This window comes from Drosophila nasuta, chromosome 2R, assembly GCF_023558535.2.
Source record: "Drosophila nasuta strain 15112-1781.00 chromosome 2R, ASM2355853v1, whole genome shotgun sequence".
Lineage (NCBI taxonomy): Eukaryota > Metazoa > Arthropoda > Insecta > Diptera > Drosophilidae > Drosophila > Drosophila nasuta.
The window spans coordinates 15,441,422-15,467,118 of NC_083456.1; the positions used below are offsets into that span (position 1 = coordinate 15,441,422).

Consider the following 25,697-nt stretch of genomic DNA (forward strand, 5'->3'; position numbering starts at 1 on the left):
AAGCAGGCAGTCAGTCAGTCAGTCGGGCAGCCCAAAACGAGAGCCGGCTAATAATGCTCAGTAGGTCAGCGGCACGGCAGTTTGAAGTGCGTTAGAAGCAACAGTGGCCGGCGGCAATAAAATGAAAATGAAAACGAAAACGAAAAAGTGAAAGAAAACTGGCACAGCACCAGTTGGAGCCGCAGTTGGAGCAGCCTTAAGTTGCGACTTGTAAAAATAGCAGAGCCCCACACACACACACACTCACACGCTCGCACACATAACAAATGGCGCACACACGCATTGTAAACTTCAAACGCGCTTGGCCTACTTTTGTGTAATGGGCTGGGATGCCAAACGTCCTCGCCAACGCCAACATAGACCGCCCTCGTAGCTGCCACGCCCCCTACTCCCGTTTGCGTTCACGTCAACCGCAACCAAGTTAAATGAAGCACATAAAGAGGCAAGAGGAGGGCAACGATAGGGTTTTGCAAACAAATGACCAAAAGCAAAGTCTCTACTCTGTCGGACACTGGCTATGTATGTGTGTGCGTGAGTGTATGCAGTACAATTGCTGTAGAGGCGCGCGTTAATCATACGCCTCGTGTGCCAATCCCTGCACTGTGCACGCCCCAAAAGTCAATCAGCCTTTAATTGACATCTGCAGTCAATTGCAGTCCCCAAAAACATGTGCAATGTGCTCCGCACAAAAAGCCAAAAATAACGATCATGTCACCGTGCTTAGATGTGCGTCATTAGCGAACAGAGATGAGCAAAGGTTATGCTACCTAGAGTGGTTTTCCACCGACTACAAATCCGCATTAATTTGAAGGGGCATATGCCTGGATAAACCACTAGATTAATGAATGTCTTCCAAGGTCATGTTTGGATTTCACTCATGAACAACAAGCACATAAATTATTCGCCATTGTTGTTTTCATTTATCAATCAAACAAATAAATTATTCATATTTTGATTAGGTTTGAGGTTTAGGCAGCTTGCGTTATAGCAAATATTTATTTATTTATTATAATTGTAGCTTAGGCCTTCTTGTTGTAATTGCATATTAAATAGGCATTTTATTTACAATATAAATTGAATAAGAGTTTAGCTTTGTTTCTAGCAAAATTCAATTTAGGCAAAATTGAAATTTTATTGAATAAAAATTGCAATATTCAAGTTAAACTTGAAACTATGCCCCTCAAAAGTTGCTCATCTCTGCCTTGATGCTGCGTCGTTAGTGGAAAGCCGCAGCAAGGTTGCGTTGCAATCAACTTTGGTGCTTGAAAGTCACACAGGAACCCACGGGGACTAAAACTGCCTGTTTTAGGGACGCCATTCGAGTTGCCGTTAAGTGCAATTTGCTTCGTTTTAAAAAGCGTTTCTTTTCAGTTGTAGTTGGATGGGTGGAGAGTAGTCCGCACTAAGACCGCAAAACTTGTCGCGTTTTCCGGGAGTTATCCTCATTTTCCAAATTAATTGCCAGTGCGAGCCAGCCAGAGGGAGGTTGGTTGAAGCATGTCAAACATGCGTGGCACGTGAACAGGACGCAAAAAACAGCTAGCAGAATGTGTATGTGTGTATGTGCGAGTGCGAGTGTGTGTGCGCTCGTGCGTGTGTATGCATGTAAATTACGAAATCGTGCAAAAAAGGTGCCATTAAAAAAAAACAGAAACACGCGGCTGTCGCCTAACCATACAAAAATAAATAAATAAATACAAAAATTCAAAAAAAAAAATATTATAACAGGCGAAAGTGAAAAGAGGAACAGAAAGTGCAGGTTCTGCTGTTTGGATGGTTGAAGGAGGCTGAAGGGTGAAAGGAGAGAACTCGCAATTGAATATCGCGTTTCACGCTCGTCACGCAAATCGCCTTCGCTCGGTTTATTTTCGCGTCGAGTCGATTCGAGTCGCGTTGCGTTGCGTATACGCCGTGTAGCTGGTAACATACTAAGTGGCTTTTTCAATAATTGCAGGCGTGCTGTGTTGCTGTAGTCGATAATGTCGTTGACGCTGGCAGTGCAAGGAGCGGATCCCCGGCCAGTTACCGTGCCAGGCCATAATCATCATTTGAATGCGCCGAAGGTGAATAACTCTAAATGCAATAACAATAACAAAGGCAGAACCACAGCAGCAGCAGCAACAACTACATAAATATCCACATACACATAAGTAAACAATAACGATAACGATAAACGTAACGATAACGATAACTAGCAGCAACATTGCCACACAGCACCACCCAGCAGCAGCAGCAGCGGCCCAACTAGGCACGCAGAGTGCGTCATGTTAGCAGCAACAACAGCAGCAATAACAACAGCAACCACAACATCAGCAATATTAACAATTACAAGTTTAGCAGCAGCAGGAACATCTTCATCTCCATCTCCATCGCCATCGTCGCTTCATCGACAGCCAGCGTCGTTAGCGCCATGGTATTGAGCACGGAATGGTCGCAGGTGGAGGTTATCGATCTGATCAACGATGGCAACGGCCTGGGGTTCATTTTGGTGGGCGGACGCAGCACGGGCGTCGTTATCAAGGCGCTGACGCCGGGCGGCGTCGCTGAGCGCGATCAGCGACTGCAGTTGGGCGATCATCTGCTGCAAATTGGCGAGGTGAATCTGCGCGGCTTCAGCTCGGAGCAAGTGGCCACAGTTCTTCGTCAGACCGGAGCTCAGGTGCGTCTGATTGTGGCACGGCCCGTTGAGCCGACGGCCATCGATTACCATACGCTGGCCTGTCATGCGCCCATTATACCAACTAAGCTCCTCTCCGACCCAGAAGAACTGTCGCGGCATCTCTTTCAAAACCCGAGCTTGGCCACCGCCAACACAACAGCAGCAGCAGCAGCCGCTGTGGCAGCCAACGCGCTCGATGTGGGCAGTCTGGTTGGTCTCGTCACCGGCGCCCCGGCTGGCGATAGTGCTGACATGGGCAACATTTCGGCGCCCAATTATACGCCCACGTCTGCATCTCAAAATGTTCCTGACACGGAACTGGCTGATCTTCCCCTGCCTCCCATACCCACAAATATGCACACACACGCGCACACACACATGCATAGCATGAACAATGCGGGCAGTGCGGATTGCCTGCAGGACATGGACATTGTGCCATACTCGATATTATCGCCACCGCCAACGACTGCGCTGCTGACGGCGCGACAATCGCTGCAGCTGCCGCTGCTGGATCCACGCTGGTCGGCCGAGGATGAGCTGCTGCACATCGATGGTGGCACTGTGATAGCCGGCAAACGATTGGCAACGCCCAACGATGTGCATGGCGATGGCGACGGCAATGTGGATGGCGACTGTTGTTCCATTGGCACCGGTTCGCCAACGCCCTCGTCCTACATTGATTCACCCGAAACGGAAACGTATGTTGTGGAGCTGCACAAGAATGTCTATGGCCTAGGCATTACGGTGGCTGGCTATGTGTGCGAGGAGGAGGATCTCTCGGGCATCTTTGTGAAGAGCATCATTGAGGGCAGCGCTGCGGAGATGAGCGGCCAGATACAGATCAATGATCGCATTGTGGCCGTCGATGGACGCACGCTGGCGGGCGTGACGAATCATCAGGCTGTGGAGCTGCTGAGGAATACGGACATTGAGGTGCATCTGACGCTGGAGCGTTTCCTGCGTGGCCGCAAGTTCGAGCATCTGCAGGTGGCACTCACGGAGATGAAAGGCGGCAGCGCTAACGATGGCGATGGGCAATCACAGCTGTCGATGCCCGCCTCGCCGTCCATAGCGACGCTCAGCTGGCTGCCGCCGAAATCCGCCGATGCGGACTCCATTGTCACCGACAACGATGGCGACGTCGATGGCGATGGCGTTGGCCAGCTGCTGCTCGCTGACTATGCCACCGATTTGCCCTCCCGTGACACCGTGGACTCGAATATGTCGCACGTGCTGGACCGCAGCGATCCGAGTGCGCCGCGTCTAACCAATGGCAATGCCAGCAGCAGCTGCAGTGGCGTCAATCTGGGCAATGGCCATGATCATGACGGTGACAGTGGCAACGACACCGACGAACAGTGTCCAGAGCCCGAGCTTGAGTCGAAGCCGGCCCATCATAAAGCGGCCCACGTGTCGCCCACGTTGTCGGAGACTGAGCCCGATCATGGCAAGACGCCCACCAATGAGCAGCAGGGAGTGCTCATTGGCGACACGCCCACTGCCGCACCAGCTGCCGCCTCCGTCGCCGCCGCCGCCGCCATGCCGACGAAACTGGCCAGTCCCAGCGCCGCCTCGTTGAGGGTGGCCTGGAAAAGTGAGTTTCCCGAAAGTGAAATATTAGTTGCCGAAATAAATAAACTTTCAGGTCTAGGAATCAGCCTCGAGGGCACCGTCGACGTCGAGTGCGGCATTGAGAAGCGTCCGCATCATTACATACGCTCAATACTCGAAGACGGCCCCGTCGGCCGCCAGGGCATCCTGCGGCCCGGCGACGAGCTGCTCCAGGTCAACGAGCACAAGCTGCAGGGCCTGCGACACATTGATGTGGTCAAGATACTCAAGGAGCTGCCGGCGAGCGTTAAGCTCGTCTGTGCACGCGGCACACGGGCGCCGTCCATCATCAATACCTCGCAGAATGCGGAGGCATTTGAGACGCGCAGTCTGCTGCCGGGCGGCCATCAGAGTCTGCAGAATCTGCTAAGCAAGGCGCAGTCGGAGAGTTCGCTATATACGTCCAGCACTGCGACGTTAACGGATACGGCAGCTGCAGCGGCTGCGGGCGGCGCGGGCGGTGCACAGCGCTCCAAGTCGCTGGAGAATGTGTCCGGGCTGGCGCTGTGGAGTTGCGAAGTGACGGTGGTGAGCATTGAAAAGACGGAGCAGGGCTTCGGTTTCTCCATACTCGACTATCAGGATCCGCTCGATGCGGAGGGCAGTGTTATTGTGATACGTGGCCTGATACGCGGTGGTGCTGCGGAGGCAACGAACGAGATCTTTCCCGGCGATCGCCTCATCAGCGTCGGTGACCACGCGCTTCAGGGCCTCGAGCTCGACGAGGCCGTCGCCATACTCAAGGCAATGCCGCCGGGCGTCACGCGTCTGGGTATTTGTCGGCCGCTGTCCACGTCGGACAGTAACAGCAACATTGCCTCGCCCATTGGCGACTCGGCCAGCAGCACATAGTGTCAGCTGGAGGAGCAACAACAGCAACGACGTTGCCAACGCCAGTTTACAGACCGTGAGTATGATAATTATTTATGGATTATGCCACCCAAATAAAAAACACAAAAAACGAAAATTCAACCACTTTTATGGCCAGCAACAATGGCCATGTAAACATTCAATTAGGGTCACACTCCCCTCCCCTCTTCTGCCATTTGCCTTAATTTAATACGGCAGATAAAAGTTGCCTTTTTCCCCGAGCTTAAAGCTTTCACGCTGTAATTAAAGGCAACCTTTCTCGTATATTACGTATACGCACTACGTATACGTGCCATTGAATATTCAGTTATAATTTTTAATTATTCGATTCCAGGCAGCATTCAAATCATGAGTGCCATTCAAAAGTGTGTGTGACAAGAGTTTGCCTGCCTGTCTTTCTGTCCGTCTGTCTGTCTGTCTCTCGCACCTGTTGCCGACACTCGAACAATATGAATACGATTGCCATGGCCATTGTCACTGAGTGCTGGGTGCCCTCTTCTGCTCTACTCTGCTCCGCTCTGTCCTGGCCTGGCCTGGCCTGCTGGTTATTATTATTGAATCATCTTTTCATGCAGCTGTCGCCAATTTCCTTGGCAGTTTTCTTTTGCCTCGCATACCCTGGCTACATAAAGTTTTTAAAAAAGGGTATATTCATACCTTTAATACATCAATTTATTGCTGATTAATCTATAAATAGAAACAACTTTTCACACTTTTAGTTTGAATAGAAATTTCGCATTAAATAAGCATTAAAGCTTACATTTCAAATTAATGAATTTAATAATTGCAGTTGCTTTAATTGGCATCCCATTTGACTATGTTTAATGTGCTGATTAAGCAAATAATCAAATTGCAACTCACTCTTACACAAATACTCAACCAAAGTCAAGTAACAAAAGTCAAACCAACTTTGTTTTATATTAGTTTAGCTTGAAGCGGTGAATAAAAATAGAGGTATCGATTTTTGTTCTAAGTTTAAAAACCACGCAATTGCGCATTGTAATTTAATATTTATAAATTGAAATTCCACAAATATGTAACATTAAATAATAGGGTATTCTGTATATCAAGCACTCTGCATATATTTAAACTTTTCATATTCTATATATTTTTTTGTTAAATTCAATTGTGAGTCCAAGGACTCGTCTGTCTGTCATTGACAAATGTTGCCACTTCAATGCGCCTTCTTTAATGTTTAGCTTTTTCATTCTCGCCTCTTTTTTTGTGAGCCATTGTAGTGCATTTGAGCCTTTATTTAATTGCTGTCCACACAGCCACGCCCAGTAAAACGCCCAACTTTTAAATGAAAATAAAAATGAAAATGAAAAAAAAAGCAAACACAACACAAAACAAAATTTGAAGAGCCGAGCGTCGTAGTCTTTTTATAGCAGCTGTCAAATTTATAGGTTTGAGAATCGTGTTCCAAACTCATATTTGTGCCCACAATAAAAACAATGAGTGCGTTCCCAGGAGAGTGGAGAGCACAATGAGTGGAGATGGGGCAAGTGAAGAGTCCTTTTGAGTGTTGTTCATATGCTTTTTGGAGTGAAACGTTTGCGCTTTTGTCGGCCACTTGTTGTGCTCTAATATGCTTTGATTGCTGATATATACATTCGAGGTGGAGATGAAGTGCTGTGGCGTCGCCAGGCGCGTCCTGAAAGTCCTCAAAAGGTGCAGGTGCAAAAGTTTTGTCAAAGAATCTTTGGCATGCCGGCAAAACTTTTTCATCGCACTCATTGAAATTGTGGCATTCACCCAACCAAGCAACCAGCCAGCAAAGTGACCTTTAAAATTGTGAAATTCCTGCTGTGGCCGCGCCGCCACATACGGGGAACAAAATACACTCACAAATACACTCATATGTGAGTAGTGTTGAAAACTTTTAATACACCCAATGCTTTAACACCTAACACAGAACAGAAAACACACAGAAAAGGCCCCAAACAACTTTTTGGCCTGGCACATTAACCAAGCAAACCGGCCAAGTTTGTCCAGAGAGCGGCTTTTGTGCCATAAATAATTCATGCATAGAAATAAATACAAAAACTTTGACAAGACACAAGACTTGTGAGACCCAGTGTCGACCTTGGACTCTGCTCTGCCGGCGACAGCTTAGAACTGACTGTAAATTGCGACTAATCCTGTGGGGGGATATCACTGAATGTATGTGTGTTGGGTTGTGGTGTGTGTTTACTGTGCATGTGTGTGTGTCTCTCAAAATCCCATAAATAGTAATTTTGTTAATTGAGTGTTGTTGCTTTCCCCCTTCTCTTTGGTTCCCCCCGCTGGCCACTACGAGCATCCGAGCATTTGTAATTTATATGCATAATTTTTTAACGCTCGCAAGTTTTTGTTTAAAAAATCATATTTTGCAATTGTTAAGAGCATAAATTATAAATAACAATGATAGGGAGTATGCCAATGCCGTATCGTTTATCAATGCCTCCCAATGATTTATGGCCTCAACGATAGATTGCAATTATGAGAATACTGACTACGTACACAACAGTACTTTATTTTTTTTTTATTTTTATTTTTATGCTTGAACAGTGAGTCCATTGTCCAGCAGTAGCAGCAGCTGGCACACTGAAATAATAAAGCCTCTTGCCACAATTATAAAAATGTTTGCTGGCGGCTCCTGAAAATTGTGCAGTCATGAGTTTACCACAACTACATACAAAAATTGTGTACATACTACGTACGAGTATGTACGTATATACACTCGTATTTGTTGTTGTTTGAGCGTTTAATTAATTGCCTATTAAAAGTGTTGAAAATTGAAAACAAAATTGTACGCGCTATTTTACCCGACAGCACAGCAAAATATAATTCTGAGGCAGATGCGCGGCATTAACCCGGCGGTCATCCGCTTCAACCAACCGTCCAGTTATCCAATGGTCCATCCATGCGGTTCATGCGAGTCCGAACTTTATACAGTGGTAATCAAGCGGAATGCTCCAAACGAGCAGCATTATTATTCAAATATACCCAAAATTCCATATTAAACATTTACTTTCAAAATTGTTTTACATATTCAAATAGCATTTCTAACTTTCCTACTTAATTTAATTACTATTAAATTTAAAGTTTAGTACTTCGCTCCACTTAAATTTCCACAAAAACACAACAAACTAAACATTTATTGCTAAGAGAATCTAATTTCTTATAGCGGTAGACCACAACATTTGCAACCGAAAAAAAAACTCTTAAAGTTTTTCGTCTGGAATTTGTATCTCATTTCTCATTTTTTCAACTCAGCTAAAGAGTTCATTTCTTTTGACTCTTAAATGCAAATATTTGTGTATTTTTTGAACATAAATACAACTCTTTAAATTTAAATCAATTTAAGAATTTATTGCGTGTTGGCAACGCGTGGAAATTTTTCCTGTTACCTATAAATATTTTTGTATATATTAAATGTGTGTACATTGTTTAATTACGAAACGAAAAAGCATAATTAAAACACACAATATGCCAAATATTGCAGATTTAGCATTTTTTGTGTTTAGCCTTTATTATAATTTAATTCATCACTTCGCAAAAAACACACACGCGCTTTTTAGTATCGTAATTTGTTTTTAATTATGCTTTTTTTGGACTACTTTGACTGCGACTACTTAACATTTTAATAAATTCGATTAAATTAACTATTATAATTGCAGTTTAATTAATGGTCAATTTTATAAAACAAAATGTAGGTTTACTTTGCAAAAGAGTTAGTCAAAAGAACATCTATACTAAAAGTCAATGAAAAGTGCAGTGATTGCATTTTATTGGAAATACGTACATAAAAATGGAAAAGCGGGTTTATCGTCTCTTCGATGTGCATAATACGTCAAATTGCAATTGATGTGGTCAAAGTCAAAATTGTTGGCAGTTGTAGACAGCGCCTGACGTTGATGTTGTTGAGCTTGACGTCGTCGCTTTTAATAACATTTTAATTAACTAAACAACCGACGACAGCCCAGTGCAAATCCGTATCGAAAATGTTTACAGTTTACACACAGTGTTGCCTTTTGTCTTTTTGCCATTTGCCGTTTACGTTTTGCCTTTTGCATTTTGCCGAGAGGGACAAATGAAGCAAAATGTGCGTGCGTTGCATTTTAATTCAAATGCAATTTGATGTCAAATTAATGTAAACAATGGCATAATTGACTGGCAGCCACTGAGAGAGGAAGGGAAGGAGGGCAAGGAAGAAAAGCAGCAGGAGGTCATATGATTACATAAATGCTTTTGCCACTAATAATAATGAAAACACAGTCCTGCACAGTCCTCGCTCTCTTGGCGCATAGACATATGTAAACGCAAATCCCATAATATAAATACAAAATACAAATGACCAAACAACATAATTTGCAAGCTTAATATCGGTGTGATTAATGCATTTTGCTTTCAGCATTGTGCATTGCCGTGATTTCCCTCTGCAATTTTGTGCATTCTACTCTCCATTGGTCGCCGGTATTTTGTATCCTCTGAGAATTGAAATGATAATTTGGTTTTTTGGTCTTTAGCGATTTGTTTTGTTTGTTGTTCTGCCAAAGCGTTTAATTATTTATGCCCCAAATTTATAGCGAGTATAAATTAAAGTGTCGGATTTAATGCACATAACCGAACCGAGCTTTTCTTGCTTTCTTCTTATCATCATCATGCTCTGTTGCTGATTACAAATGTAAGAAAAATAATTGCAAGTCGGGCAAAAAACTCATTAAAAGGCATAGAGTGCATGGATGGAGCAAACACATCTCTAGTCGCTTTCTTAGACTCATTGCTATTCACACAAGCACTCACACTCTGGCTCACATACATTCATGCACTTGCCGGGATTCATATGTGTATGCAAATCTATCAACGTCTTTGTGTCTTCGAGGCTTTCGCTTGCCTCTGCAACGCTCAGAATACAAAACATTTATTTAATGCAACAATTGTGTGGCAAGTGCAGCTGGTACATGCAACGACCAAGTGTGTCTGTGTGTGGCTAGAAAAATGTAACGAAATGAAGAAACAACAGTTCACAACGAGCTGCTTAAAGAAGCAAGTCCACAACAACTTTTTGCAACTTTACAACAAGGAATGACAACAACAACAACAACAACAACAGCATCCAGAAGAAGAACGCGAGCAGAACAATAAATAACAAGTTGCCTTTATCCTGGCATATCGACATTCTTCTCTTCGTCTTCCTTCTCCTACTCTGCTGCATTGCAAAGTGCTTCGAAAATGAGCTTGCTATCTGCCCTACTTCCTCTCCCTCCCTCTTCAACTCCCCCCTTCAAGACTCGCCTACTGTGCTTAATTGAATGCTGATAAAGAGCACAAATTTTGGTACTTGATATTTTTTCGGCAGTCCTTGAGTGAAGTGCATGAATTTTCATCATCATCAGCATTATTGAGTGCTTGACTTGATTTTTATCTGCGCGGCTGTGCTTTAGCCCCCCCAAGACGACCTGACATGTCCGCTTATTAAGATCGTTAAGACTGTGATTACTTATGAGCCCAAAACTGAACGGCGGAGGCCAGGCCAACGAAGCGCTTTAAAAATACATAAAAAATGAGGAGCTGACGCACAGATGCCACCATCAAGCAGCTCTGACGCACTCTCGAAGCTACAAGTTAACTAGCTACCCTTTTCCTGTTGCTCCTCCTCACTGCTTACTCATCCCTTTGGGTTGTCGTTAAGCTTGTTGGTCGCGCTGCTTGACGAATTATAAATATTTGAGGACTTAAGTTTGTCGACAACTGATTTACTTAATTCGCTTTAATTATAAACTATATAGCATTGCGCTGTGTACTTCGTGCTCCGTGCTGCAGTTGTCGCGTTGTCTTGGCTATAAATATGGTAAATAAAATGTCAGAGTCGGTGGATTGTCAGCTTTTCTGGCATTGCTTTTATTGATTTTCTCTGCGCTTGCTGCTCGACAGTGAAAAACGGAGCAAAAAAACAAAGGAGAAACATATGTGTTCATATTTAATTATACTCATTCCACAATTCGTGACGTTGTGTGGTGCATGAGTGTGTGTGTGTGGGTGTGTGTGTATCCAAGTAATAATCATAAAGTCGAGCAGTTCCACTGTGAGCTTGTTAATGTTTTATGGTCACTTTGAGTGCGTGTTTATACGCCTGATGCTTTTCTGGTAGAGCAAAATGTCAACTCCTTCAACATCTTAAACCAAACTCCATTTAATTTTATCTTCATTTAATCTTAAGCCACACACACACATACGTATATACACATTATGCGGCTTATGAAGGTCCAGCTGACTGTTTTACTTTTGCGAGTTATGGATATGTTAAAGTTAATGTGTTATTTGATTTTATCGCTTTGTCACTTCCTGGCAATTACTCATGCAGAGTTATTTATAACAATCACTTAATCGCTTTTGCCCCCAATAAACTCACGCAATGACTTAACCAAATACTACATAATGAATATTTATTGCAATTTTTCATACTCGATAAATTCAAACGAAATTTTCCCATGGAAAATACTGTGCACAGTATTTACCTTCAAAGTGAAATAGTTAAAACCGTATTTGTACGGCAAATGCGAGCAATTTTATTCAAATTGGGGGATTTGGAAAGCAAAGCAAAGCCCAGCACTATTAATTGGTTGCCTTTGCGTAATGGAAATTGAAGCTGCAAGTGCCTGTAACTGGGTAACCAGTTAATTGCAGGCCAAATCCTTGGCCGTTTTTGTTGCCAATTTTGTGTTGTTTGCCCTGCATGCTCTGGCAAAATGTTTTCCGGCCCTGCAGTGCCTAGATAGGTTGTGCACACACCCCCTTACACACACACACACACACACACATTCACACCCACGCTCACTTACTAATTTGACGCCAACGCGCACGCATTGGAAGCTCATTGTGTATGCAAGGATTACCGCACCAATGCATAGTACATAGCTGGCCCCCTTTCACCCCTCCACTCAACTGCTGCTCCACTCGGCTGCCTTAGTTTAAAGTGAGCGCAGTGTCAATAGAAAAGCAAAACTGATGGAACAGCAGCTGCTATCGACTGCCATCTAAAGGCAGCTAGTAAATTGCAATGGGATTTGAATTTACAGAATATGCAGAAAAAATACAGAAAGTGCGCTCAAGTGTTGACTGCAAGAGACCTGTTCACTTTGCTCTCACATACTCGAAATCAAACTTTAGAATTCACAATGATTAAAATTTTTTGCAGTCAGTGATTTTTATACTACTTTAAAATTATCGCAAGTAAAAAAAAAGTAGAAAGATGCAAGAGACCTATTCACTTTTATACTGACTGTTAAAATATTACTTTGTATTCGCCGTATTAAACTCTTTCGCTGTCAATCTAAATTATACATATTTCTTCACCAAATATCGCAAATAAAATTTAATGAAAATTAATAATTAATAATTAAATTTAAATTAAAATTAATTAATATAAAATACTTCGTCGTCGTGATTTCGTTTTATATGCAAATGCAATTATTTATAATTTAGTAAAATTATATATGTATGTATAAATTCTGCATAATTATATTGATGATAAAGTTGAAATCAGCATTAATAGACTAATACTGATCTTATTTTGTCACAGGCAGATTTGTTGTTATTGATGTTGATTTCAACTTTGTATTTTTGCCTTCCTTGTCCAACACAATGGACACTCCTTACGAAAACTTAGTGAATTAAATTCCAATTTTAGGATAAATGGTACCTGTTTAATCAATATAGTAATGATTATAAATTAAACTGGCAAACGTAACATACAAGCATAAATTCGGCCAAAGAACTTTCGAGATTGCTTTTAATCTTTCTCCCCAATGGGCTTAATGGTCAGCTCGTGAATCTGCACATTTGGCGGTGTTGAAATGCAATATGTGATGGCATCGGCCACATCCTCGGAACGCAGCATTGGAAACTCAAAGCCAGCTGGAATCTTTGTCTTGTCAATAATTTCCGTATCAACAGCACCAGGACTAACACTCTGTAGCAAAAATAAGGGAATTGAATTAGATTTCGTATTTCGCATAATTGTGAAATTAAATGTTTTGAATTGAATAAACTCACAGTTATCTTAATGTGTGTTCCCTTGGCCAGGAATTCTTGCCGCAACACCTCAGTCAAGGCAGTGATGGCATGCTTGGAAGGCGCATACATGTTCAGACTCATGCCCACATTGGGCACCCGATGACCGAGGATACTGTTCACGATGACAATGTGACCGTCGTTAATCTTGCGACGTTCCATCGATTGGAACGCTTCTCGCGTGCACCAAGACACGCCCAGCACATTGATATCAAGTGTGGAACGCAGATCGCTGCTATTTCCCTGGTCGAGGACGTTGATGTATGCCAGCTTGCCAGCATTGTTGACCAACACATCGGCACCACCGAGTGTCTGATCCACCCAGGCAAATGTGTCAATCACCTGCTTCTCATCGCTCACATCACACTTACGGGCATGGAAGCGAGCTGCCTGATCCGCTGGCAGTTCAGACTTGAGTTCCTGCAGACGATCCTCACGACGTGCTAGTCCCACAACAACCATGCCTTTGGCGACCAAGTCCTTGCAGACGGCAGCACCAATTCCAGAACTGGAACCCGTCACGACAGCCACACGATTTAACCAACGATTCATTCTGATAAAATTACTATTGTTTTAACTCTGTCACACTCAAACAGTCAATGTACTAAGCATTACTGAAGGTTGCGACGCTGCTTTTATACTTGCCGGCAAAAAGCTCAAATGTTTGTCGAATCGCTACAAACTGTAGAGTCATGCTGATAGCTCTGTTTGTTATGCTCTCTGTTTACGTTTTAGCTTGAGAGCTTATCAGCGATCGTAGCCATTGAGTGGCTAGCTTTGAAAGCTTTTTTCATAAAAATGCTAGCAGGGCATACTCCATCGATGACATGATCATGCAAAACTGAGCGAAAGCTTTTGCTGAGAATAACTTGCGCTCTCCCATGGAAGCGAGAGTCATGATGCTTATATGTCTTTTGTACTACTATATATCATACAGTTTCGAATTTAAAAAGAGCATCACTATGCTATTAGAACAAATATTTCAAAAACCTTGTTTTTGCATTTCATTTAGTTATTTCTTATTGGAATAAAAGTTAATATTGCAAAGTGTTGTGATTTATCGAAATGTGTACAAAACAATTAGACCTTTTTCACTTTTGCGAACTGGTCTAAAGCTAAATGCAAAAAATTGTATAACAGCAGAAGGGCTTTGGGGCGGAGATCAAGCATCATTGCTGCTAGTAGTTGTAGTCGTGTTTGTTGAATTTTACTTATAGCACCCACTGTGCCTGCTCGATGTCACATTTATTGTTCGTAATGTTATTTCACAGATGCCGCTGTTGTTGTTGTTGTTTCTCGTTTGTTGTCGTTGTTGCTGGTTGCTTGTTTGCTATCAGCGCGAAAATACATGCATGTATATTGAATGAAGATGTATGCGTTTGCAAATATGAGACTACTACTCTCAATGTATGTGTGTGTTTGTGTGTGTTCCTGTGGTACTCGTGTATTTATATGCATACATTAAGCATACGCCACAGCAAGTTCGATCAAAGCGAGCGCTCGCGTACAACCACTTGAGAATCGCACCCCTTTTGCACCTCGCTCCAAACCTTATCCCGACTGTCGTTGCCGCTGCTACTGCTGCTGCTCATCCCTTGGCATACAAGTATTTATATGCAATTCTACTTCATCTTTTATGTATATACGTTGTCGTCACAGGCTTTCATATCCTTTCGAGTGCGCATATACTTATTTATTTGATGTCAGCCTGCCGTTTGCATATGTAAGTCGCTGTAATGATATTTGTTTGTTTGTTAGTTTGCGTGTGCGTTGAAAGCATTGAAATGCTGTTTGCCAAACACACAGCTAACTTCCCACCTCCCCTTTCACTTCCCGCCCTGCATTCATTCACATAACTTGTGCACTTTTCTAATGGCTACGAGTAGGCACAAGCTCAATCCCCCAGCCCCAGCCCCTCCAGGCACATGCTCGTACTCTTGCTCGGTCTTTTGCTTGGGCGCATTACAACACGCTTTCAATTCGTGGCACGATTCAATTACCACGTGACTGCCCATAAGGCCGCTTTGAGCTCGAATTTGCATACTTAGGCCCCCCTAAAGGCATTTGTCAGCGCCAACTGCAGTCCCCAAAGCTGGCAAACAACATTTTTAAGTGCACATTTTGAAAGTCAGTTAAGCCAGTGAGCCCATAAAAAAAAGAAAAAAAATGAAACCTGTATGCTCACTACGTATACGCAATAAATTGAATGCTCCTATGCAAGTGCAAGCGAGTGCTTGCCGGAGAACATTTTAAGTGTTATCAGAGAGTGCATTCGACCAATCGAGCTGTGGCGCATTGAAGCAGAAACTAGTTTCGTATTTGAGCTTGATAAATGAAGCATTTCTCTGCATTTATCTCTCTAACGAATTTCTGCATCCGAGCGCAAGTGTTTTGAGAAAAAATTATGGCTTTTTTAAATTAAAATAAATGACAAAAATTAACACGCAGGAAATTGTTAATGCATATAAATTTAAATATACCTTAAATAGTTTTAATTGCTAAAATTGCTTAGCCTATTTTATTCAGACAACACATAAAGAATACAACCAAAAAAATGTTAAAATAATTGCTTAAAAAAATTGAATATTTGTTTTTATTTAAGGATAACATATATTGTTATAAATTGTTAGTAGTAGTTGCACAATATATTGATAAGGTTTATAAATTTAAATATACCAAAAAGTATGCAATGAAGTAATAATTAAAAATAGTTATATAAAATAGTTTGCTTTTTAAATTCAAATCATATTTTTATTTTAAATTTATGCGAAAAATGCATAAGTAATTCTTAATGAATACAAATTTATTTATACCCTGAAAGGTTGAATTTACTAAGATTGCTTAGCCTATTTTCAACGGGCATCCCTTAAAGTATGCAATGAATAATATCTTAAAATAATTGCTTTGCTAATTTCGAGGCTAATATAATCATAAACATATATCACTCAGCATTTAGTCTTGCAAGCATTGCAAGTAAACTTCTATTTGTGCTTAGAGATTTCTGCTGCGAAACAGGATCAGAAGCAGGGGCAGGAACTGGAGCAGTAGCATCGTTTACAAAGCCCCCAGATACATATACTTACCACATGTGAATGCGCATCAGATAAGTTCGGCTTGATTGATGATGATATTGCGCCTACGGTTAGGTGCACAGGGGAACCTCAAGCTCAAACTCAACTCAACTTAGCTCGACTCGACTCGACTCGCACATTAGCAGGCATGGGACAAAGGGACAGGGGGAAGAGTTGTGTAGTCGGAAATGGGCTTGGTCGCGCCTCGCTTGCCATACACATTATCCTGCTCTTGTGCCTGTCATGCTTAAAACCAGACAAATTCTATTATTTGTTGCCACTCTCATTGTGTGCACGTGTGTGTGTGTGTGTGTGTGTGAGTGTACAACACAAAGAGCCAACACACGCGCACACATGCAAACAGACTAGCAGCCAATATGATATGGTTCATATAGCACACTAAATCAGAGCCAAGGATGTGAGTACACAACAGCAACAGTGTGAGGACGAGGACGAGGACGAAGGCAACAAGGCGAGGCGGGGGAGTTGAGGAAAAGTGCAAAATATTTCGGCTTGTTTGTTTGTTTAGCATTTTAAAGGATTTCCATCGCATGATTTGCAAAAACAGTAACAATTCCCATTAACCATGGCCACAACGACACTGTCAACAGTCACTGCTGCCAACTAACTCGGCTAACTGGGCTTTGTTTTCGGTTGCCAGTTGCCTGTGCAAATAAAAGTGCTGAATGGCGGCTTAACAACAATGTTGTAAAGACAATACAACGAATTGTGCTAACGGGTATTATCAAGTCGAGTCGAATTGTTAGTATTATTTTTACTTATTTGGGGTTTGCAAATTGAAATTGATTTTACGCAAATTAATTTCATGTGAGCCGCATTGAATTGCTCTGTTTTGTCAATTGTTGTTGTTGTCGCTATTGTTGTTGTTGTTATCGTTGTTGTTGCTATTGCTGTTGCCTGTCACTGTCGCCTGTCGCTTGCTGTTTATGTGTGCACGCTCCGTCGCACATTTGAAAATGGTCCAAAATGCTCAAACTGAGCAGAAACTCAGCTAGCGAGGGAGAGAAGGAGAGAGGTAGCAAGAGGGGAGAGAGAGAGAGATGGCTTACATGGCCACATCAGCCCCTCAGACAATGCCAGCTGTTATGTTTGCACTTCATTTTCATATTTAAGTTCATTTATTATGCGAATTTAATTAATTACAAAGTTAACTTAAACTTAAAGTTGAATACAGTGTTTCAATTTATCGCTGACAATGCCGGAGGGGGGAAGCACTAATGCCAGCAATCAACTCGCACTCGAACTTGTTGTAGTTGTTGCCTTTTGTATGTAGGTCAGAGTTGACTTTGGCGACATTTACCACCCGCCGCAAGCAATTAGAAGACACTTGGCACCACTCATCGCATTGGGCGACAGCAATCAAACACCGACACATCAATTAGTTTTCGCCAGCAAAACTTTCTTCATTCTTACTTTTTTTTGTTTGCCTGATGGACTTATAAATACGTAATACCAGACGCTCAGTTAGAGGCTAAATGATTATGCCGCCAAGCTGAGAGCTGTAATAGACGAAAGCGTTTGCCACGCAACCAATTGGAAAACTCAAGCACAGATGAACTTGCATAATATTATATGTATGTATATATAGTATGTGTGTCGAAAGTCGAGAGTCGACTCTGCAGTGTAGCATACTTTTGAGCGCCAAGAGAAGCCAAGAGAATTAAAAACAATTCGGTCGCAATTCGCCTGCCTCTGCTTAAATTATGCAACATGCTTTTAAGAGCTCAAAAAGAAGGCATCGACAACAACAACAAAAATGTTTCCTCAAATTGCAAAATATGCGCCCAACAAACAATAAAAAAACGGCAACAAAAAAATCATATCACTGCAGTCCACGGAGTGTGCTCGACTTTTAAATGCTCTGCATACGGCAATAAACAGGAAACAATACGTAAAAACGAAACTGCTGAATTTAATACGTTTTATTTAAATTTCATAGTACACACAAAATGCACAACTAAGATTGTATCTCCATACAGAAAGCGAGAGAGAGCGAGAGAGTGACAGTGAGTGAGGCCAAAAGAATGAAGTAAACTAAATCTGCATACAAAATTCCATCAAGATTATCTGCATGTTCTTTATAAAGTCAGTTGACTACTCCACACTCAACACCTGCGCACAGCTTTTATTATACCCATTATTCACCCAATTTCAATGGGTACAAGCTGCAAACAAAAAACAACAACAAAACTGTAAACTGTAAAAAATATTCGTTACCCGAAACCATTGCTGTCATTTTTGGCAAGCCTTTCGTTAGGCTTCGGATAGTACGGTGGACACCGAATTTTTAGCACACCCACATCAACACGTTATTTATGAACTTGCATACATATTGTACATATATCTGAGTTCTGTCCGTTTGTGCGTGTATGTGTGAGTCGACAGGTGTGTGTGTGTGTTTTTGGGCTGTCAATTTTAATGGCTGGCCATGAAATTGAAATGCAAGCAATGAAAAATTCAAGCATTTCAACATGATGGACACGAGTAAGGCTTTAATTTATGGCCAAGTCATTTGTAGCACTGCTCAGACAACACTCAACGCTTAATGCAACAACAAGAACAATAGAATATTATATAGACTACCAACCCAATTTCGACTGTCAGCCAGATTTCGATAAAATAACAAAAGTATCTTCACCTCCTCCTTCTCCTGTTATATGAATTACAACAATTGCGAATAACCAATAACCTTTTCAAGCGTCAAGGCTAATCGAGAAAGACATTCGAAAATGGAAAACCCTTGGAATGTATTTTTGGGCGGCTTTTCGACAGTTTGAATTGTAATCAAAATGCCATTAGGTTTGTACACTTCCTAACTGGTCGTGTTCAACTATGGTTTTTCAGCTATTTTAATACGGCTTGGCATTTAAATTTGTCCCACTTTTAATTATTCAGGTCATGGGTTGACTGACTACCTACTACTGACTACTACTACTACTGTCCCATTAAATGTCAGCAACAGTGTAAAAGTAACTGCGAGAGACCTTTAATGACCAAAGTGTCCCATTGTTGTTACTGTAATTGGCCCATCAATCCTGTTAGCCAGGATAGGCGTTGCGTTTTATTGACATATTGAGCAAAGTGAGTGACAAGTCTTTTTTGGAGAGCTGCGATGGGGGGTCTAATTGCAATTTAATGACAGTCTAACACATTAGAAGTTGGACTTACTGAGGCCGAAGAAGCTGAAGCCCAGCAGGTGAGCAGACAAATAACCGTTATCAGTATATCCTTTAATGGCCTATAACAAATGCGCCTGAGAACATGAAATTTTTATGTTTGCTTCTGCTGCCAGCAAACTCACACACACACACGCAGACAGGAAACTTTAGGTGGTCCGAAGGTGCATTAAGTTGTTAGGGCAACGAAGCCAAATAAGCCTCTTGCATGGGCGTATATTTTGTAAAACTGAAACTCAGCACAAACTATACGAGATAATTGAATAAAAATGGGATTTTATTGAAAGTTTGCAGTCTGTGCGAATAAAGTTCTTACTCAATATGCAGATAAATAAAATAAAGCGATAAACAACAACAAGAACAGCAACAACAAACAAATTGCCAGTCATGCATATTTATGAAAACCAAAAATATTTCAAGCACAGTCTGTTCAACATTCCTCACTCAAAGCAAAAAACAATATTGTAAAAAGTAAAAAAGGCGGAAATATGGAAAGAACTTTAATTAGATGATGGCGTAAAATAAATTGTTGTAACGTATTTTCGTGTAAGCAATTTGCATAAATTGCGAACATGTTTAACGTAATAACCGAGAATTGATTGTACTAACAACAATAATTCAGAAATTGCGTAATCAATTGGAGGGCAAACAGGTCGTATGCGAAATAAGTATGTTGCGTATACGCCAATTTGTGCCAAATCAGACGGCTTTGCTTTGCACGAAAAAAGTAAAGCTTTTTGATGGCTTAACTCAATTTGCCTTCTTTGATAAGCTGCAAATTCTGTTTACGTGCCACGCCACGTAGCAGATGAAATTGGTTATTGTTGTTGTTGTTGTTGTTGCTCAAAATCAACATAAAAAGGATGCAAATGAAATGTATCTATGTCAATGGCTGCCATTCGTTTTGATAAACTCTATAAAAGTATCCATGGCAAGTTCGAAGTATTTTAAGCCCATTAAAGGCGGACAGTCAGACATTGTCAGAGCAACAGCAACAGCAGCAGCAAATGGGGCAAAGTAAATCCTTTTGCTACGCTCGACAAACGCTGAAGCCGAAAGCCAAAGCAGGACCAACCAGAGAGCAAAGAAACCAAAGGCAAACGCAAAGAGACGCCTACAAACGACATTTACAGATAAGGTTTAACATTTTTCGGGGGACAGGCGGAGTCCAGCCTTTTCCCCATGGCCTTTTAATAAAAGTTGCGGCTGCAATAAAAAAAGAAAACAGCAAGAAGAAAACAGAAAACGCAACGCACCAGACGGGGTTCCTATGAATGGAACCTTCTCTCGAAATCTGTTGCTGTTGTTGTTCCTGTTTGTTGTTGTTTGCTAGATGTCCTGGCAGCAGACGTCTCTTATCTGCAGGCGCACATGCGACACATTTGGCTGCCGACGTTTTTTTTTTTTGGGAACTGCGTTTTGCAAATGGAATTATTACATTTTTATGAGAAATTCGCACGACGCGTGTCGTAAGACAATAAAATCCTGCGACAAGGCCGTCAACGACGTCAGGACATACATATTTCACCATGTCACTAGCTTCCATTCTAGCTATCTATCTACATATATATGTCTATCGACTGAGCCTACAACTCAAGCCTCAGTTTCAGTTCTTTTTTTTTTTGGGTTCTTAGGCTTCAGCTTGAGCAAATACGTGCAAATAAATCATTTTATTGCAATACAATTTCTCGACTCCCTTTTTAAGAGACGGAACAGGACGACAATGGCTAACGGATGTTTGCCACTGCCGTCAGTCAGATTCCGAGTCACAGTCGAAGTCGGCGACAGAATTGTGAGCACACACTAAAGCATTTTATGTGGCCATAGGGAGCGTACTACTACTGGAACGACAGACAGTTTCACATTGCTATAATATTAATAAGAGTGGGTCCTGTCAATATATGCGACACGGCGACAGGATAACACGGCGACAGACGGGACTGAAGGGACAGAGCGACAGCCACCGGAAGTTGACACACAAAGACAACGGGAGCAGTTTCATCGTGCATCGTATTTCATCCAAGGCAATGCTCATTTTTTTTTATTATCGCTCAATTCAATCTCGACCATACTCTCTCCCTCCCTCCCCCTCTCTTTCTGTCGGCCCTTTGCAATTGGTTTTTTGCTTGCGGCGCGCCGGAAACAACAGGCAACACTTTGGACTACGGGCAACGGATGTGTTGCTTTGATGCACGTCGTCGAGTTGTCGGATTGTAGTAGGATTCTTGCTGCCCTTTAATGGGAGCTACAGCTGCTATGAAATTGTATGTGTGTGTGTGTCCTCTTAAGGGAGCAGCCTTGGCCTGAGAACGCCAACACCGACAACACAAAAAAAAAAAAACAAAAACCTTAAGCCAGATTCGGCGATGCAATTAATACTTTTATGGCGCACGCGCTGCCTTGTGCGGAAATTTAATTTAATTATTAATTCGCAGTGGCCTGCAACTGCGGGCCACGTGGCCAGTCGACTATTATGCTTATTAAACCAAGCGCAAAGCCAATTAACTTTTACTCACATACACACACGCACATACTTATTTATCTGAAGTTAATTTTGTACCTCGCGCTTTGTGCTATTTAAGTTTGGCTCCACTCGCTGCCATTATTTGTTCAGAGGCCAGCTTAATTGCGTTTGAATTGCAAACAAAGAAACGGTGAGAACGAAACTGGTAACTGGCAAGTGGCAGGCAGCAATTGCCATCTTGGCCAAACAAGCTCACTATGAAGCTCGCTGGTTCGCTCGCTGCTGCGGCCAAGATCAAAGTCAACGTGTCGTGTTCTGTCGCCTTGCAGCTAAAAGTTTTGCTGGCCCCATTTCCTGACGCTTGCACCTCACGAAACTTTGTCCTTTTTGCCAGCGCACAGCGCACCTTGCTTTTGGCCTAACTTGGCCTGTCCTGGCCTGTTCTGGCCCGGCTACTAACCCAGTTCACTCAGTCAGTTCAACTCAGTTCAGTTCACCTGCACCGTTGTGCCTTCTCCTTTCTCGGCTCCCTCACGCTCTGAAATATTCATAATGAAAGTTATTGTTTGCCACTTTGCCACCATGTATGCGTATACTTAAAGGTGTGTGTTGGTGTGTGTGTGGCACGCCCACAAGTTTGTACATTGCTCAGTGGGCAGCTTTGATTGTTTTGCGGCCAAGTTCTGTTGACAAGTTTTGGCATCGAAAGGCTTGTGTATAGCTTATTTGGGAAATGATGTCAAACTTTGATTGCGCCACAAAACGCCACAACTAATTTCAATTGAAATAAGACATAATTAAATTGATTTAATTTGTCCAGCGCCTAATCAGAAATTTATTGCTGCTTATTCCAAACCCTGTATTAATGATTATGCGTTTAATCAAATCGCTGTCAAGTGCAACTTGATCGGGAATAAATTAAATTGCTCTCCATTGACGTAGAAATATAATCGTCTTTTCGAAGTATAAGCGAAATATTCAGAGCGCTTGTCTTAGGCGACATTTTCCTAGATCAAAATTATTGACCGTATTTTGTTTTATTTGTTTTTCGCCTCTTTGATAAATTGCCTTGTGCATTTGGTTCGCATCGGAGTTTCACTTGGTTTCGCCATATTTCTCGAGGCTTTACGGCTCGTTTATGGCCCACTTGAATACAACATAAAGTCGGGCTATTAAATATAATTGCCAGCAATTTTTACAATCTACTTAGGAAATCATTTTTAATGTTCTTTCAAATGCCTCTTTCCCCCATCCCTCATTCACCATTCACCACTCTCCATTGTCCTGCGCATGCTAATTGAGGACTGTGAGAAGTGTCACAAATCCAGAAAAAAAAAAATAGAAACGAACAAAAATGAAAAACGCAAGGTGCGGCCAATAAAACAATAGAGAGTTTGCCTATTTAAATTAACATTTTGAGTGAATCTAATAAAAATGAAAGAGTCTGCGATAAAAACTGCAAAGCAAAGCAAAACAGTCTAAATTGTTTTTGACCACGACACAGTCACAGTGGCAGTCACAGTCACAGTCATCGTATATATAGAATATTATACGAGCATGGGACACACACAACATGGCCAACAAAACTGAGGCAAAACCTCAGCCAGGTGGGCAACACGATCTGGTTTTTGCTTCGCCGGGTGTTTTGGATTTTTTTATGCATTCCCAACATTGTTGCGGCTGACTTTGGTTTTATGTTTCTCCATTTTCATTTTCCTTTTCTTGCTTGCTATTCTTTTTCTACTCCCACTGTTTTTTTCTGTGTCATTCCCTGCCTGTTGTTTATGTGGTCAACAACAACTGCAGAATGGCTGAGCAGCAGCAGCAGCAGCAACAGCAACTCGACTATATACATATTTTAATGTCCATGGCTGGCAAGCGATTTCGTCTTTGCCATATTCTAAACCTGGTCAAAAGGGTGACGGCAACGAAGTCGTCTCTGGGAATGACTTCAAGCACGAAGCTGCCCAAAAAGCCAAGCAACAGCAGTTACAAAAACCAAAAAACCGGCAAAAAGGCTAAAGGCAAAATACTCCCCATTCGAGACACACACACCCACACAGCCACACACACACACAACGAGAAGTTGGCACACCCACATGCATACATACATGAAATTTCACACTCGCTGGGCGAAAGGGAAGCAAAAGTTGAGGGACAAATGCAAATACACAAACAATGACGGCGAGGGGCTACTAAGCCAAGCTAAGAAGGTTTTGGTAAACAAATACATACACAAACAGCCACACATACACACACACACACACACACATACACATTCAGAGAACATTGTTGTTGGCGCTGCCAGTTGGGGACATTCATAGTTAAAATTTGGAGAGACAGCGTCGAGAGATTTGGCAAACAGCAGCAGTGGCTGCTGCCCCCTTTTAGCCCCGATGCCCGCTGTCCATCGCACGTTGTGGATCCTGTTGCGTTAATCAAGGTTCATACAAACGCCAACAAAAACAACAACAACAACGACAATGGCAACAGCAACAATGTAAAGTAAGCACGTGCCAAAATGGTCAGCATATACATATGTACTTAAATACAAGTAGGCTCTGAACAAAACGAATACTCTATCTTCAGATCGACTAATTAAGGCACTTGGAAGCACTAAAAGCAGAATAAATTTTTACTATTATTGTTGCTAATGAAAGAAATTATAATCTAAAAAATAGATAAGAGTCAATTGTTAAGATTTTTAATTGAAATTTATTCCTTAAAAAAAGTTTTTAAGTCCAGCTTTGTTTGTCTAAATTTTCGTAGCATACTTTTGGGAGTCGTTAGCAATTAATTGTAATCGCCTACTTTGAATTTTATTTCAGTATCAAATTTGCAGCTGTGAATAAATTATCTTTTGAGAATGTTAAGCTCCCTTTTTAATAAAAAATCACTGTTTTAAATTGGATGGCTGACGTTAAAATATCGAATTAGTTCTCACAAAAAAAAAACAGAATACATAAATGGAACATCGATACGATACAGCTGCTCATTCGCACCAGGCTAAAAGAGTTTTTGCCCGAAAGGCCATCTATTTTGATAGAGTATATGTAGAGTATGTCTATTAAAATCGATTGATTTGTTGATGGTTATGGCCATTGTTGGTGCACTGCCCCGTATATTACACATTGTGGATTAATGGGGCCTCGTTAAGGTAATAACAAATAACTGAAAGGCACATTATGCAGAATGGGCCCAACGAAAGCTGGCTTAAAGGGCTAATGGCTAATAAGTATATTATGTGCGGGGCCAACTTGTAAGATAAAATAAATGCGAATACATACCGTATTATATACACTTAAATGAAATTTACTTGTTTGAGCTAATTATAAGCTCAAGCATCTTCATAAATTAACTAATTAATAGCAGCATTTTGATGTTGCATCTCGCTTTTTCTTTCTTCGCAAATGTTTATCAATTATTAAGTATTATTATGAAGTGCTACTCGAAATGATGAAAAGAAATACCCATCCATTAGATCAATTTAACAATGAGTTCTTGTGAGGTACAGAAATGTATTGAATGAATTTAACTGAATTAAATGGCCAATGATTTTGCATATTCAATATTGATACAAATCGCAAACGAATTCATTGCTCTGTCCATGCAAAATAGCAATTTATGGATTACATTTTGAACTCGTGGCATGCATGTGGTATGCAATATTTTTCGGTGACACCGAAAGCCACTAGAGAATCGCAAAAATGGAATGTTAGCTATCAATTGGCTGTTGAATGATTTAGCATGCACATCTATCTGTATAT

At 41.7% G+C, this 25,697-nt stretch overlaps 2 protein-coding genes across 5 annotated transcripts in view; one reads left to right on the plus strand and one right to left on the minus strand.

Annotated features, from left to right (window-relative positions):
* Window positions 1-25,697, plus strand: part of LOC132787773 (patj homolog) — a 33,111-nt gene that overhangs the window by 4,965 nt on the left and 2,449 nt on the right. For 2 of the 4 annotated variants that reach the window (XM_060795061.1, XM_060795062.1), the window contains one exon: window positions 1,955-5,177. The exons of 1 other annotated variant lie outside the window; for it this stretch is intronic. In XM_060795061.1, the coding sequence (XP_060651044.1) occupies window positions 2,411-5,122 (2,712 nt within the window). In that variant the 5' untranslated portion in view covers window positions 1,955-2,410 and the 3' untranslated portion in view covers window positions 5,123-5,177. The remainder of the gene's footprint in view (window positions 1-1,954; window positions 5,178-25,697) is intronic. One more of the 4 variants, XM_060795063.1, reaches the window with a different exon arrangement.
* Window positions 12,739-13,793, minus strand: LOC132785345 (farnesol dehydrogenase-like). Its single transcript, XM_060791409.1, has 2 exons — window positions 13,181-13,793; window positions 12,739-13,097 (listed from the first exon to the last, which is right to left on the minus strand). The coding sequence occupies exons 1-2, from the start codon at window positions 13,748-13,750 to the stop codon at window positions 12,918-12,920; spliced, it is 750 nt and encodes a 249-aa protein (XP_060647392.1). The 5' UTR covers window positions 13,751-13,793; the 3' UTR covers window positions 12,739-12,917.

What these genes read in the sequence shown, in the direction of transcription:
- LOC132785345 (XM_060791409.1), bottom strand. Translation starts at nt 13,750, where the DNA reads ATGAATCGTTGGTTAAATCGTGTGGCTGTCGTGACGGGTTCCAGTTCT. An exon ending in GAACACACATTAAGATAACT is followed by an intron (nt 13,098 to 13,180) that starts GTGAGTTTATTC and finishes TTTTTGCTACAG; the next exon opens with AGTGTTAGTCCTGGTGCTGT.